Consider the following 15065-nt stretch of genomic DNA (forward strand, 5'->3'; position numbering starts at 1 on the left):
GTCTGTTTTTATATTTTGTAAATAAATATTTTAATTTGCTTTTACCTTAACTTGGTTTGTGTTAAGGGTGATTTCAGGGGTCGTTAGCTGACAGCAGAGTGTACTATTCCCTTGGGTTTGACGATCCTTTAATTAGACATGCAGGAATATTCTTGTAGTAGCAGAATCTCTGTATGTTTCTTAAGGGAGTCTGAAAGGTAACAGAATGCTTCTCTGCTTATTTTTTTTAAATGCCTCTGAGGAGACCTTCTTGATGAAATGACTTTATTTGAGCTAAATAAGCCAGATGAGCTCCCTTGCTGTTTTGAGTAGTGTTGGGAGTGTGTGCTTAGATTCACAGGATCTTTGACATACAATTTACCCCTATTGATTATTGCTAATTTTGAAGTCTCATCCTCACAATTCTGATGCAGGTCTATGTTGACATTTTAAAAAAAAAAGTGATTGATTTTATTAATACATTTTTGTTCAAGCCATAGAATTAGTTACGGGAATATGCAGTCTGAAATGGCCCTGCTAGTACATTTTGAATTGTTTTATTAAAACATTTAGTGCAATTGTAGTAGGAGATGGTAGAAAAAGCCATGAGTAATCTGAAGTAACAGCATATCTCTAGAAGTCAAGAGAAACATGAGAAAGAAGCTGTATTCAGAAGTCTGAAAGTACAGGACTGAAGTGTTGTATTTAAGCTTGGAGTCTACACAGGTGACATATGCAGAGAAGCTGTCCTGATCTTAGAAGGTAGAAAATGCATTTAGTGTGTCAGTGGACCTATGAAGTATGTCAGAAATGCTTTCTTTTTATTGTCAGCCTTTTCCTTCTTGCTTCAGTATTTGTGATTTCTGTCTGTGGGGAAAATGTTACTAAGAGCCAGGATTGAAAAGGCAGAATTCTCATGGAGAATAACATGCTGAACTTGAAACTGTTTTGCTTGACTAAATAATAACAACTTTTCATACTTCAAGCAGAGATACTTTTTTTTCAAGATCCAAAGATGCCATCGAATGTCTTGACATAATACAAAGCCATGATGGTCTCCAAAATGGTGACTGACCATGTGGGAAAGTGTATGGGAATTCTAACTAACCAGGGTTATCTACTAATAGGCCCCAGTCCGGTAAAGCACTAAAGTACACATGTATGTTTAAGTATGTGAGTGGTCCTAATGTGGTTTCAGTGGACTACTTGCATGCCTATGTGTATTGCTGGATTGAAGCTTTTGGTGAGTAGAATAACTTTTATTTATCTCCTGAACCAGTTTCACGAACCAAAGATTAAAGAATTGTTATAACTATGTAAGGGAAGCTTATTAACTCAAAGCGTGTATTTTAAACAGGCATTCTTGCACACACATGACTGTTATGTTAGGTCATAATTAGGAAATCTGATTTTTCTTGTGCCTTGTTCATGATGTGTGGTTTCTCTTAGGTGGGACAAAAAGTAAACGCTGAAGTCAGTTCTGTAGACACGTAGGACTTGGAACTTTAAGTCAGTCCTGGTCAGTTGCAGATGTTTCAGCAGTAGTATTCCCAACAGAAATACTTTTTATCCTAAGCAGTAAAAAGAATCCTCCGTCATAAAATAATTATTTTTGTAATTTGACTATGAAATTTTTTTTGCCATTGTGGACATTCATGTCTCTCTTCTATTTTTTTCAGTATTTACTATTTTTTTTTACCTGATTCCTGTGGGGTTTGTGGATTAACTAATTTTCTGTTCAGCAGAATCAATTTTAAATTAGTTTCAGTTCTTTTCTGTTGGCCTTTTATTCTAGTATAATGTGTCCGAGGCTAAGGTTGTGAGACAGCAACTAACAAAACGTGGAAGCCTTTAGTAAAACAAAACAAAGCAAACTGTCACTTTACTTTGTCTATATGCCACCTGCTGTTTTGATTTCTGAGTTTCTTCTGTGCTTCAAACACTTCCATCTCTTTCAGTCTCTTTCACATGCTTGTTTCCAAATAAATTTCTCTGAGCACTGTTCTTTTTCTCCTTTGAAAACAGAATGATCCTCAAAAAGGCACATCAGATGAAGAACAAGGCACAAGTAGCTTTACAAAAGATCTGTGTATTAACAATAATTGTTACATGTTTTTATTCCCAAATGTTATGGATTTCTTTTCTTGGATTGCTTTGCACAGAGTAGAGGTTTGCATTGAGCTTCTTCACTTAGTCCATAATTTTACCCAAATGATTCTGGTTGGTATGCATGAGATAGGTTGATTTTTTTTTTTCTTCCTTAAATTTTGTTTTAGTTCAGCAGCACAGACCTAAATAATCCTTTCCAAGTCAATTTTATGAGCTATGGATCTGGTTTTTACTTCTAGTTGAGTCTGGTTTAGGCTGAAGATTAAAACACTAAAGCCAAGTTCATGGAATAAATGTGAATCTTGCTATATATTTTTTTTTTCCATACATACCACTTGAAGATTTAGTGAGCCTTAATAGTAGGATGTTCATGTGAACAACTCTGTATGAGGGCTGTTTTTAAAATTCAATTTCTTAGCTAAATTGCATATAATTCTCCTTTTCGATCCAATGCTATTTATGTATTATACACCACAGCTTTTTCTGACCAAAATACTTATCTGAAAAGAACTGTTTTGATATTTTATGTGAACAGGTGTTACTAAATTGTCTCAGGATATTGTACTTTGGATTTTGTACTTGTTTAGGAAAGCCATATTGTATATGCTTAACAGGCAGTCCCAAGATAAGTTTTTTTCATGTTGCCTATTCACATGTCAAACGAACTATTCAACGCATAAAGCGACTTTCTAGCATTTATCTTACACCAGCTTTTTCCAGATCAAATAGACTATTATGGTCTGCAGCATTTCTAAAAAAGGTATTTTTCTTCCTAGGGCGTGGACATAACTACAGCTATGAACGATCGAGCACTGGCTCAGAAAAGGCTCAATGAAAACACATTTGATTTAGAGGCCATGTGCATGTTAAACCGTGCACAGGAACAGGTATGTTGCGCTCTTTATCAGCATTCTGATCAACTTAAAGCAGATGTTTACCTTTCATGCCAGCCATTTTGGTTTTTTGTGATGCAACCACAGGGGTTTGGAAGCCCGTTTTGTGTTTAAACTTTCTGCCTTTATTTTGCACTTCATAACACTCATTTTGAGGCTAAGGAAACAGTGAGTAATAGTCTTGCGAGACTCTGAGCTCATGCTTTAAGGTTAGCATAGAAAAATGCTCATTTTTTTGGAGCGATTGCTTACAAATGAGTATTAATGAACACAGCTCTAAACTTCTGAGAATCAACAGAGAATTGCAAAGGTAAAAAGTGCCATTTCTTATGTTTTATGTTTCATTTTTATTTTGTAGATTGATGCCTGGGCTCAATCAAACTCCATACCTGGCCAGTTCACAGGAAGTACTGGAGCACAGATACTGTCCTCAGATGAGCTGACCAACAGTGGTCCCCAAGCATGGATTAGAAAGGTAGAAGTTCTGCAGACATACTTTTCTAACTATGACGTTTTAAGTAGCAGTGGAAGTATTGGAAAATACAACAAATGTGCCTTAACCTATGGTAATGCATGTGTCAAATACAACAGATTGAGTTAAAACACTGTCTTTGATTGATTTAGACACTTGCTGCTGCTGTATCGATTTTGTTGTGCGAAGGTGTTGCTTGTGACATGAGTACTTCAATAATGTGTGCGTCTGTTACTTGAGTCAAACTGGTTCTTACATGCTGTTACCTTACACTGAAATGACATTTGCAGTACTGCTATGGTTGCAGTGGTAGGTCCATCACTACTTTTATGGGATTGGCACAGATCAGGCAAGGTTTGATCCTGATATTGTTGAAGTCAGTGATGTTTTGTGATCAGATCCGGTGAACCAATGCCCAAACTGCCATTTTGTTTGACTTGGTTCTATCTGATTGCTACTTTGCCTCTATTTGTATCACCAGGGTTTTCTGGGAACCATGAGATCTGGAATATTAAATCAGGAATTGCAGATGGTTTAATAGATTGAATGCCATCCTACAGTGAAATAGTTACCTCTTACTGCAGAGTAACACTGACTTATTTTTGGGATGTGGTGCGTCATACATACATGCGTTTTATAAGTTTAATAATTCATGCTTCATCTTTGAAAATGAATACCAAACTGGTTCTCTTTCAAGAAGTAGAACTGAGGAATTCAAGCAATATCCACCTTACAGGCAAAAAGAAAGAGTTACAGTGGTCAGTCTTGCAAGTAATTTAGTTGAATATACAGTATGTCTGCTTGTCCTTACAGATTGTGGTATTGAGGCAACCCTCAAACCAGGGTTAGATTTGTAGTAGGTTAGATTGGAGGCTTAGGTAGAATTTTCCATAAAACTGGGTGTAAACTGAGCACTAAAAGCCTGGAATTCTAACATCCTAAAAAAATAGAAATATTTTTTGCCAAGAATCACTAACTTGCTTTTTCCACTTTGTATAGCCAGACAATACAGAGAGCCAGAGGTCCAAATTACTTGCCAGATAGGCTTTTGGGCTCTTCTCAGTATTGATTCAGGGCATAGAAGTAAGCTTTAATTATTACTGGCTTTGAGATTGTAACAAAATGTAGACTTTGATTACAGTAATTGTCCCTGGCAGAGGAACTTAGAAATATAAAGCACTCAGCAGGGATGTGTTGTTCAGAAAAGGAGAGCTTTTCCACCACAAGGCTTGTGAAAGAGATCAATAAACCTAAAAGGGTTCCTCCACTCTGCAGGACTTTGGATGGGTTCTCAAGGCAATGGAAAGGAAGCATCTCTGATCATCTCTTTCACAAGCCTCCATCTCATCCCATTTTCATTCCATTAGGTTCTGTGATCTGAGTTTTTCCAGGCCTTACAGTGGCAAGAGTATCAGCCAACAAAACATAAGTAGAGAAAGCAAGTGTGTTTTCCCCCAGACTTTTAGCTTCACTCTGTAATCTGCTTTAAGAAAACTCAAAAGAGCAAAAAGCTTTACAGGGTGAAAATGAGAGAAGAGTGATCTCTGGCTTATGAATACGACTACTATGAGGAGCAGAAGCGTATTGGAACTTTCTGTTGAATCTAGGAATAAGAGTGCTCTGGCAGAAGCACTTAAGTCCTTGGCTGTAAAAATACAGTGGTTTGCAGTAGTAGGCATCCTCCTTAGCAAGCATCATGTGGTTTGTCAGAAAAGGAGGCTGCTACTGGAAACAAGAAGAGCGGTTGGGTGACGAAGATGAGGACACAGTCCTCTTTCCTGCTCTGGCATTCCTCAGCTTGACTTCTTTTGCTCTTTCCAGGTTCCATATTTGCACGCACATTGCCATCAAACTCATGAAATAACAAGTAGTTACAGTCATGCACCCTCTACAAAATGCATTAGGGGCTGTGCAAGGCTTGCTCTGTTTTGTTGGTTTGGGTTTTTTTTTGTTTGTTTTATTTTTTGTTTGTGTTAGGAGTGGTGGGGCTTGTTCAAGTCTTAAAAGCATTTAGATTTGATGAACTTAATGTGAAGTCACATCCTGTGTTTGGCAAGTGTTGCCACAGGACAAGATGTGTAGAGATGATGGTTTCTGAATGCATGTTATCTTTCTCAGTGATATGAATGCAAACCAACCATGAAATGCAAAGTACAGATTGTATTTTACTTAGGCACTTCAAGTTGTTTAACTTAGTTCCTGTTAATTGTGCAGTGTAGCACTGAGAAATCAGACTTGTACTCCTTATTTGGCCTGAGAAATCAAACTTATACTCCTTTTTGGGCCTGAGAAAATGCATTTTAACATGATACATAGCATGTGTAAATTAATGCACACTTCTAAGTGAGGATGTTGTGTACTGAAGGCATTTTGCTTGGGAAATTGTTGTAAGCACTTGCCATAAGAAACAGACACTGTGTCAGATAGTTGTTTGTGTATCATTAGCAAAAAGAATTGGAACATGTGCAGACATGGTGCTTGGCAGAGATAATCACAAAGCTAAATAGAGGTAACAAACAGGAAGAGCAGTGTCAGGAGGGAAGAAGTGCTTGAGGAACTTGCTTGATAAGTGCTGTCTTCACTTTGCATTTCTTGAATTTTAGATTGATTTTTCTACTTTAAAAATTACTCTGGAGAGGTAATATGTACTCAAACCAAAACAGGCCTGCAACTTCAGTTTTAATCTCAAAGTTTTGAGAGAATTAGTTATGGAAGTGGTTAACCTGGCATACTTGAATGATTGACAAACCAATTAGAGGTATGAAATATTTTTCCCAGTAATATGCTAATTCATGGTGTTCATGCACAGCATTCTGGGCATAAAGGAATAATGTGTTGTTAGGTTTCCTGTATAATTAAAACAGATTTCTGAACAATAGCATATTTTTCTTGTGAAAAATGGTTTCTGTTTCAGTTCATCATTGTTCGTGTAATCAGTTCACAAACATGACTTGTTCTGGAGGTTGCCTTTTTTTCACCTTTTTTTTCTTACACATACACTGTTCTACTGACTAAATGTAAAGTCAGAGGAAATGGTCAAATATTTTTTCTCCAAGCAAATTCTGTTGAGGTCCACTTACTCAGACTTTCCCAGAGTCACCACTTGTTCTTGGATTCATCAGCTTTTGTAGCCTAAACTTGCACTCCCAAACAAGATTTTTGCAGTGTTTCATGCACATGGAGCTTTCGTTCAGTCGTGCTATATAAAGCAGTTTTACAGTGGCTGCTAGAATGCTCTCTTTTATGCAGCAAGTTCTGAACAATTAAATAAAAGTGTTCCTTCCATTTGTCTAAAACTTAGTGTTAGCAACAAAGATAAAACTAAGTCTTGTAATTGTCACTTGCACAAGGACTGCTTGTGCAAGAGCCTTCTAACAAGGCTCCTGAAAAATCTGTATTCTTCCTGTCTCATATGACACAAGGAGCTTTACTTGGAAATGAAGGCCACATGGCAAGGCAGGTAATCTATATATTAGTTATACTGGACAGACTCCCTGTTGAGATCTCAAAATGTTCTTTTTTTCTAGCTCTTCTCAGCTTGCTTTCTACAGATTGCATGCTAAAGCAGTGAACAGAATAGAAATCCTGAGGCTTATTGTGAGAGTAGATTAGTAAGACAGTTGATGAGGTTCTTCAGAAAGGTATTCTTCCTCCTGTATTGGGACAGGAATGCAGCTGTTGCTCGAGGTGGCAGTTAATTTAATGGAAGGTGCCGTTGCTTTACAAAAATTTTGCCAATCGTAAATGCTTGTTTCTGCTACCTGACTCAGATAAATTGTTCAGAGTTAGTCTTAATCTTAAAGACGGGCCATTATACTATAGATGAAAATGTTCCCCTAGTGCCTTTAAGGCCTTTTTGGTCCTTTAATAAAGTACTACTCAAAAGAAATAAACCTTTCCTCTGACAGAAGTTGTTTTAGTGCCATGTCAGCGTTGGGAGAAGGAATGGAGATATTCAGAGAGCAGAAATTAGAAATTGATGATGTGTTTAAAGATTTCTCAGGTAATGATGGTGCTCATTTGTAGATTGCCCATTTTAGTGCTTTGTGCTGTAATTTTTCCCAGGGACAGCTGTTGCAGTTAGACAGTGACTGTCCAACTTGTATTGTTTCAGAAAAAAAAACTGTAAAAATTACTTTCTTGTGTGTATATTTGCTTAGATTCTTAAATGACAATTCAGGCATTCTTGTCCCCACAATTGTTGCCCTGAAGTAGCACTGAAAGAAGAATAATCAAAATCACTAAATAACTTTAGTAAGTAATCTGATTTTACTAGGTAGCCTTCTGTTTAAAGAAAATACTTTGGCAGAAGAATGTAGCTGGTCATTTGTCTCCATCTGCTGGGAGAACAGAAGTGTGCTTTATTTTGATGACCTGCCATGGAATTTAGGGATCAAAAGATGAGAAAAATGATAATAAATTTGTATTGTGCTCTTGAGGTTGATAGCCAGATGGGCCAGAGACATAGCTAGTAAATAGTTATGTGAGATTTAGCCTTTTATGATTTTTTAAACTGAAAATAAGTGTTCTTCTCTTGTTAAGGTTTCTGACATTTTTGTGTGTTTACATACAATGTCATTACCTGGCACTAATTTTAGCCATACTCTGTTAAATTGTGGGCTTAATGAAGTCATCTGTTGTTAAATTATTTTTTAAAAGATAAATATAATTGTTCAGATAACATTAGAGACTTAGATTCAGTTTATTCTTAAAAAAAACCCAACAAAACAAATCCCCAAACGACAGAACTACCTTTTTCACTTGCTGCAGATTGCCTTTGCTTCTTCATGAAACTGAGTCAGTATAGGCTTTATCTGTCTCCTTTCACAGTTAGCAGCATACTTCGTTTAGCCTTTTAGTCTGAGGTAGAAGTACAGCTGTTCTGTAATAAAACAAAACTTCTCATTCCTGATTTCTTGCTGTCCTGCTTCTGTTGTACATCTTTAAGGGTTAACGTAACGTAAGAAATTCCTCCTGAAGTTACCATATAGGACTCTAAATTCACACATTAGAAGAGATGTTTTTAATGAATCGCACCTTGAAATTTAGAACTCTTTTGTTATTTCCAATATTTGGAATGTTCAGGCTCTCATAATTCCTACATAGGAACTTAAGGCATTGATTTTGAACTATTTACTATTTTTTAAACTACTTGGAGTTTTTCGCATCCTTCCTAACGCCTGAATTAGTACCAGATCAAGTGTGATGAGAAAGCTGTGTAACGTTAAAATGACCTCATCAAGAAATTGGACTCTCTCATTTGTGAACTGAATACATGCTGGTGGTAATGAAACAGATGTTGATACTGAAAATTCTATCATTGCAAAGCAGGTGCAAAAGAGGAATCGGAACCCAGGGTGACATTGACTGGGGTTTGTATCATTCTCTACATGGTTGCTCTTTTCTTATAAGAGGTGCCTGGAAAAGAGAGGGGAGGATGAAAAATGGAAGTAAGTAAAAGTCATTCCAGATGTGTAGATTGAGACAGTTTGTATAAAACAAACCAATTGTCTCTGTGTACACACACACACACACTGCATGGTCTGCACCAATCAAAAAAAGTTGAAGAGGTGCACTTAGCCTCTCTACTCTTCCATCAAACCACTTTGTTAGTAAGTGCAGCATCCAATTGCATGATCAGTTGGTAAATATTTGGAGAACCTTCAGCATTTTTTTAATTTAATTTTTTTCTTTTTTTAACACCATGTTTAGTGGGGATCACACACATACATGGCTAGGGTATATCAGTTGCCAGTTTGAAAACCCCATAAAAATATATTGCCCTTAGTGTCTGCAAAAGTAATGCTTCCAATTTTATGTACAAATTGAAAACAAGGACCTATCAGGTCAGCCTTTTGTCCAAATCTGAGAAACACTTACTTTTGCAAGCACAACTCAAATAAAGAAGAAAAAAACACCAAACAACAACAACAACAACAACAAAAAAGCCCCAACCCTCAGTTCTATTAGTTTACTTTGATGGTAGGCAGAGGTAGGCAAAACCGTCACAAAAATACTAGGCATTGTGTCATCTAACCTACTATGCGAAATAACTGATGGACTTATCAGTGCCAGTGTGTAAACTTGTATATTTTAAGGCAAGCAGTTCTTTGCTGTGATGGAAATGATTGACTTACTTACTTGGGTCAGCGGGGGGTGCAGAAGAGAGATGATAGTTCACAGAATAACCTGTGAACTTTCACCCCTCTATATGGAAACTTGTTTCAGGGTCAAATCCTTGTAGCTGCCTTCTTGCCACGGTCAATGCCAGCCCTACTATTCACAACACTGCGGCCATCGAGGCCTAGGTACGTAAACATTTAAGGAGTTTTTAAAGTTCTTTACATCAAAACAGATGTATAAAATTTCTGTTGATAAGCTTTCACCATTTAACAGCTATTGTGTTAATGATGATTTGAAAGAATGTGAAGACTACTGCTGCTAAAAACTGTATGGCTAAGCGCCTTTTTTTTTTTTTTCCCTTAAAAAAAACCCAGAAAATAAACCCCTGTGTGTTTCATGTGGATTTTCAGAATAGAACTTGAATGTGCAACTGCTGTATAATAAAACGGAAAACTTTTTTTTCTTTTCTTTTCTTTTTTTTTTGGTGATCTTTAAAATACACCTAAACACTATGTGAATGTCATTACTAAATGTGCTTGTATTTTGTTCAACGACTAGGTACACTTGGCACGCATGTTGCCAGTTAAACAGTTAACACTGCCTCCTTTCACAAGATGAGAAGAGATGCATTGGAACCAAAGTAGCGTGTTAAAAACTGGACGGTTATGATTTTGTTAAATACCTATGTCTGAAATGGGTCACTTGCCACTTTTGGATTGCATTAGAGTTTTAAGTTGTTCCTTTTTGAGAATATTGATTTGTGTCTCGTGTGTCTGCGTGAATTCTGGTTTACACAAAGTGTTAATGTACATAAAGCTAAGGTGGTTTTGGTTTTTTTTTTAATTGAGTCTGTGAAAGGTTGTTAGAAACATTTATTGGAAAGTCCCACTTATTTTTAAAAGTCCTAGTACTAACTGCAGGATTTGTTTTACTTTTCTTTTTCTGGATAGGATCAGTTCTTAAGAGCAGCCCCTGTAACTGGAGGAATGGGAGCTCAACTGATGAGAAAAATGGGCTGGAGAGAAGGAGAAGGGCTTGGAAAAAACAAGGAAGGCAGTGTTGAGCCTATTATGGTTGATTTTAAGACAGATCGAAAAGGTAAGCCCTTCCTTAAATGTCTCATGACAGTACAAGCTTTTTGTGACTGTTTTGAACATAGGCAAAATAACTTGGAAGTACTAAGATTTTTCAGGGTACAGCTTCACTGTAAAAACCAACAGAATGGCACAGATGATTTTGATAACAGTCTTTCAAGTCCTGGATTTTATGTGTAGGATTTGTCCTTACACCTTCACTTCCCATTCTAAAAAGGGCTTCTCAGTGGTTCTTAAATGAGGGTTGTGCTTCAGTTGGATGTATGGAGAAAGCACAGACAGGGAAGTGAACTATGGAGGAGCTGTTGTACTTGGCTTTGAGGAAGTGGCTGAAGCAGGAATAGGGCAGGATAGAAGATGGAATAGATTGGTTTTAAACTGGGGTGAAGGACAGAGGTGAGAGCTATGGAGTTGAGGTGCCTTTGAGCTGAAGTCCTGACATGAACAGGATGTCGTACTGATGGTTTTAGGCTTACAAATGGCTGTTGTTTACCTTTTGTCTGTCTGATCTCCCTACTGTTCCATCTCCTAGTTGGAGGCTGCTGCAGGCATCTGTTCTCACCTACAGTGGTATTTCTCTCATGGTTTCCAAAGATTGCTTTATCAGTCTTTCCTCCTGTTTTTTATATAGTCCATGGCCACGGGTGGAGAGCCATTGTGCTTGTATCATTTGATATGCAGCGACCACCCTTTTATTTACAGGCAGCGTGCTGCTGCTTAAGTTGGCTGCATGGTTCATGCCATTGGCCATCTTGCCAGTGCTTTCAGGGAGTTCTGTTTTCAGAGTGAATCGGTATGAAAGTGTTCCACCTGAAATGCCTCTACAAGTTCTAACCATTTAAACTACAAGATGCAGAATGTCAGCAGTCACACCTTGAGTACTGTGTCCAGTTCTGGGCCCCTCAATTTAAGAAAGATGTTGAGGTGCTGGAACATATCCAGAGAAGGGCAACAAGGCTGGTGTGGGGGGTGGAGCACAAGCCCTACAAGGAGAGTCTGAGGGAGCTGGAGTTTTTCAGCCAGCTCACAGCTGTGTTTCAGTATCTGAAGGGAACCTACAGGAAGGCTGTGAAAGGACTGTTTGGAAAGGCTTGCAGTGGTTCCTGGATACATTCCAGATCAGAATTGATGTGACTCTGGGCAGCCTGATCTAGTTGGTGTCTCTGCTCACTGCAGAAGGGTTAGACAAGAGCATCCTTTTCAACCTGACTGCAGTCTGTGAATCTGTGATCTTTGTTGATGTGGTCTTAGGAAGTTCTCATTTTTGGCAAGAGTTCCTTCGCTTCAGCTTATGAATAATCATCAGTCAAGGGGAAGAGAAGAGTCAATTTCAGCATTATTTTTCTCAAGCAGCCTGCATAACATAGTGATGAATTATGTGAGGTGGGAAGAGTTACCTGTTTATTATATTGCTTCTTGACATGTCATAGGAAAGATGCACTATTGCAGCACAGCTTGTGAATATTTTGAACATGAAAAACATTTTGGTGGTACACAGCTGTGTTATAGCTCAAGTTTCCAGTTCTAGAAGTGTGCTCCAGGATTCTCATGTGGTTGCTGATAGAAATTACCTTAAAGCTTGCAGAATTTGATAATGAAGTTTCAAGCAGCAAGTCCTAAGGCCTGAGACAGGATCAGGTGGCCTGAGACAGGATCAGGTCCTGATTGACTGGGCATTTTGCAACAGGTAGTTTGTGCTCTCTGCTTCAGAATGCTTGGTCTCCAGTAACAATCAAAGCTGTTAGATGGAGTTAAAGGATGCCTCTTCGTGGCATGTGATAGATCATCTGAAAATATGGGTAACCTTTGTGATAGCCAGGCTTTGCTTTAAGGTCATAGTTCTGAAAGAAATAGTTGGTTATTATCATACATAAAATCTAAATATTTCCACAAAAAAGCTGAAGGTGTTCGGTATTGATCAAGAATACTTTTTAATGTTGAACCAACCAAGTTTGTAATACAGGGAGGCAACTTGCATTGTGAAGCAGCAGCATGTTTCATGCATTACAGAGAAGCAGCTGAACAGTGATTCTACATTTCTGATGAGTAGCTGAAAAGCTTCTTCAAACATTAGCATTCTTTGATGCTTAAATGTATTAAAAGCCTTTAAAAATGTTCTGTGTACAGCTTCCAGGAAGAGTTACAGATTTCTAAAAGGAATTTGTCTGTTACTAAATAACCAACATGGTTTTGTTTTGCAAGGGTTTTTAAATACATTTTCAGAACTTATCCCCCCAATAAAATACCACTTCCACATAAAGGAACAAGCAGCTTGCTAACTCATTGCTCAGGAGACTGCCCTAAGACAGGAACCAAAGGGTTGTCTGACATTGCCAGAACTTTTGCTTAAACCCTGGTTTTTTTCAAACAGTTGAGTGAGATCTGTAGTCTTCTCACCAATATAATGGAAACCAAACTGTTCTTGATCTTTTTTTTGGTTGCTCTGAGAAGCTCATTCCATCAGCAGAGCTTGTCAGAGGCAATTGCAGCTCTTTTGAAAATCCTCTTGAGGTGTACTGGATGAGATGCAGAAGACACAAATGTTGGTAACTCTGAGTGAGACATAGTATTAATGTGGAGAAAAGCATAATTTTGGTGTTGGGGATTTCTGGGTTTTGTTTGGGTTTTGGTTGTTGTGGGTTTTTTCCTTCTTTTTCTTTTATTTTAAATAATTATTTTCGATACTAAATTCTGTAAAATTCTAGGAAAAAACCACAACTTTGTTTCAGTGATTGTAGTCTCTGAGGGTTTCATGCCACTTGAAAGGTCTCTACGTAGCAGCTACATGAATATTAGGATGAAAATCTGGTAAGGAGGGAAGAATTTTCTTTTAAAGGAGAACAAAATAAAATGCCAGCTACAAAGCTAAAGGAACAGGAGGAAACTGGAAACAATTGCACTATCTCACTTGTCTTTATTCACCAAAGCCAGGAATAGGAACAAATTGAGGTAAGAAAAAAAAGTAATATTGGAAGATTGAAGTTGAGAAATTCTGAATAAGACATCAGGTATTTCGTTTACATTTATTTAAGGTAATGGCAAAATGAATGGAAAGAAACATGAGCCACTTCATAGGCATGGTGTAGTTGCTTACTGGTGATTGTTACATTTTATTTCTTGTGAGAATAATACTCGGCTTCAGTGTTTCACAATGACTTCCATTGGAACTTTTGCTGTCTGCATTGACTTGTGGCCCAGCTGCATGCTTTTCTGCTGCTTTATATTCAGATGTGATTAAATCATTGTCATTGGTCTGTGAATTTGTACATAAAGGATAAATACTTGAATTCTGTTAATAAAAAGGGCTCATAAAGGGATATACTCGGTACACTCCCTTACTTACTGTTTAATGGAAGTACTTCAGATGCTTAGTATGTGAAGAGGCAAGCTGTTAAAGTAGTGTATGACTTTGGGGTTGCACAAAACAAGTAATGTTTTGTCTCCTGTTCAGTGTTTCTCCAAAGAAGGCAGGGAAACTCAGACATTTCCTGACTTGACTAAGACTACCCAGAGTTTTCTACTACCTGGCTTGTCAAGAGTCTTTACTAGAGTGGTATGGAGGGGAAAAAAGTCCAAATGAAAGGGAGGTTTGAAAGACTTCAGAAAAGACAATTGTATGGTGTCTCCAGATTTCATCTGCACTGATACATATTGTTCCCTTACTGAGGAGAGTACAGAAATTGGATGGAAATCGTAAGTGTAAACTTTATTATGTTTCATTTAGGGCTTGTTGCTGTGGGAGAGAAGGCACAAAAGAGATCTGGACATTATGTTGTGATGAAGGATCTTTCAGGTGAGATTCTTGGTTGTCTGAAGAAAACATCTCATTTAAAGTGATTGCTTTGGTAATGGCATTGGAATCTCAAATGTGTTTTATCTTGGAAGGTAAACATCCGGTTTCTGCACTGATGGAGATCTGTAACAAAAGAAGATGGTCACCACCCGAATTTGTGTTAGTGGATGATAGTGGGCCTGATCATCGCAAACATTTTATCTTTAAGGTGTGTTTGAGTCTCCTCGTTTGCTGTTGGTTTCTCTATTAAAGGTGACAGGAATTCGTGTTTGTATTTTTACAGAAACGTAAAAGCCCCCACACGGGTGGCTGACATCTGCTAAGTTGTGTCAGAATCCTGTTTCTGTTAAGGTCAAGCATTTTAATCTGTAAATCCATTGAGAAGCACATCCTGCCACTTCTCACTAAAATAACTAATTTCTGTGGTATCATACTCTTGCTGTGCTATTAAATCTTACTGTTGTAAAGTTAGTGAGCAAGGTCCCTTCCAACCCAAAGAATTATATGATTCGATGAATTTTGTCAGTTACCTTAGCCTGTGGGTTTTTTCACAAAATAGCTTGCATTAGCAGATACTGTTTGAAATGATTGCACTTACAGGC

The 15065-nt window shown here is 37.7% G+C and overlaps 1 protein-coding gene across 1 annotated transcript in view; it reads left to right on the forward strand.

Annotated features, from left to right (window-relative positions):
• The window catches only part of SON (SON DNA and RNA binding protein), a 38740-nt gene that overhangs the window by 20889 nt on the left and 2786 nt on the right, over nucleotides 1-15065 (forward strand). Inside the window, exons 7-11 of the mRNA XM_064152463.1 lie at nucleotides 2865-2975; nucleotides 3340-3456; nucleotides 10527-10674; nucleotides 14395-14463; nucleotides 14556-14671. Of these exons, the coding sequence (XP_064008533.1) occupies nucleotides 2865-2975; nucleotides 3340-3456; nucleotides 10527-10674; nucleotides 14395-14463; nucleotides 14556-14671 (561 nt within the window). The remainder of the gene's footprint in view (nucleotides 1-2864; nucleotides 2976-3339; nucleotides 3457-10526; nucleotides 10675-14394; nucleotides 14464-14555; nucleotides 14672-15065) is intronic.

Source organism: Pogoniulus pusillus, chromosome 12 (assembly GCF_015220805.1).
Source record: "Pogoniulus pusillus isolate bPogPus1 chromosome 12, bPogPus1.pri, whole genome shotgun sequence".
Taxonomy (NCBI): domain Eukaryota; kingdom Metazoa; phylum Chordata; class Aves; order Piciformes; family Lybiidae; genus Pogoniulus; species Pogoniulus pusillus.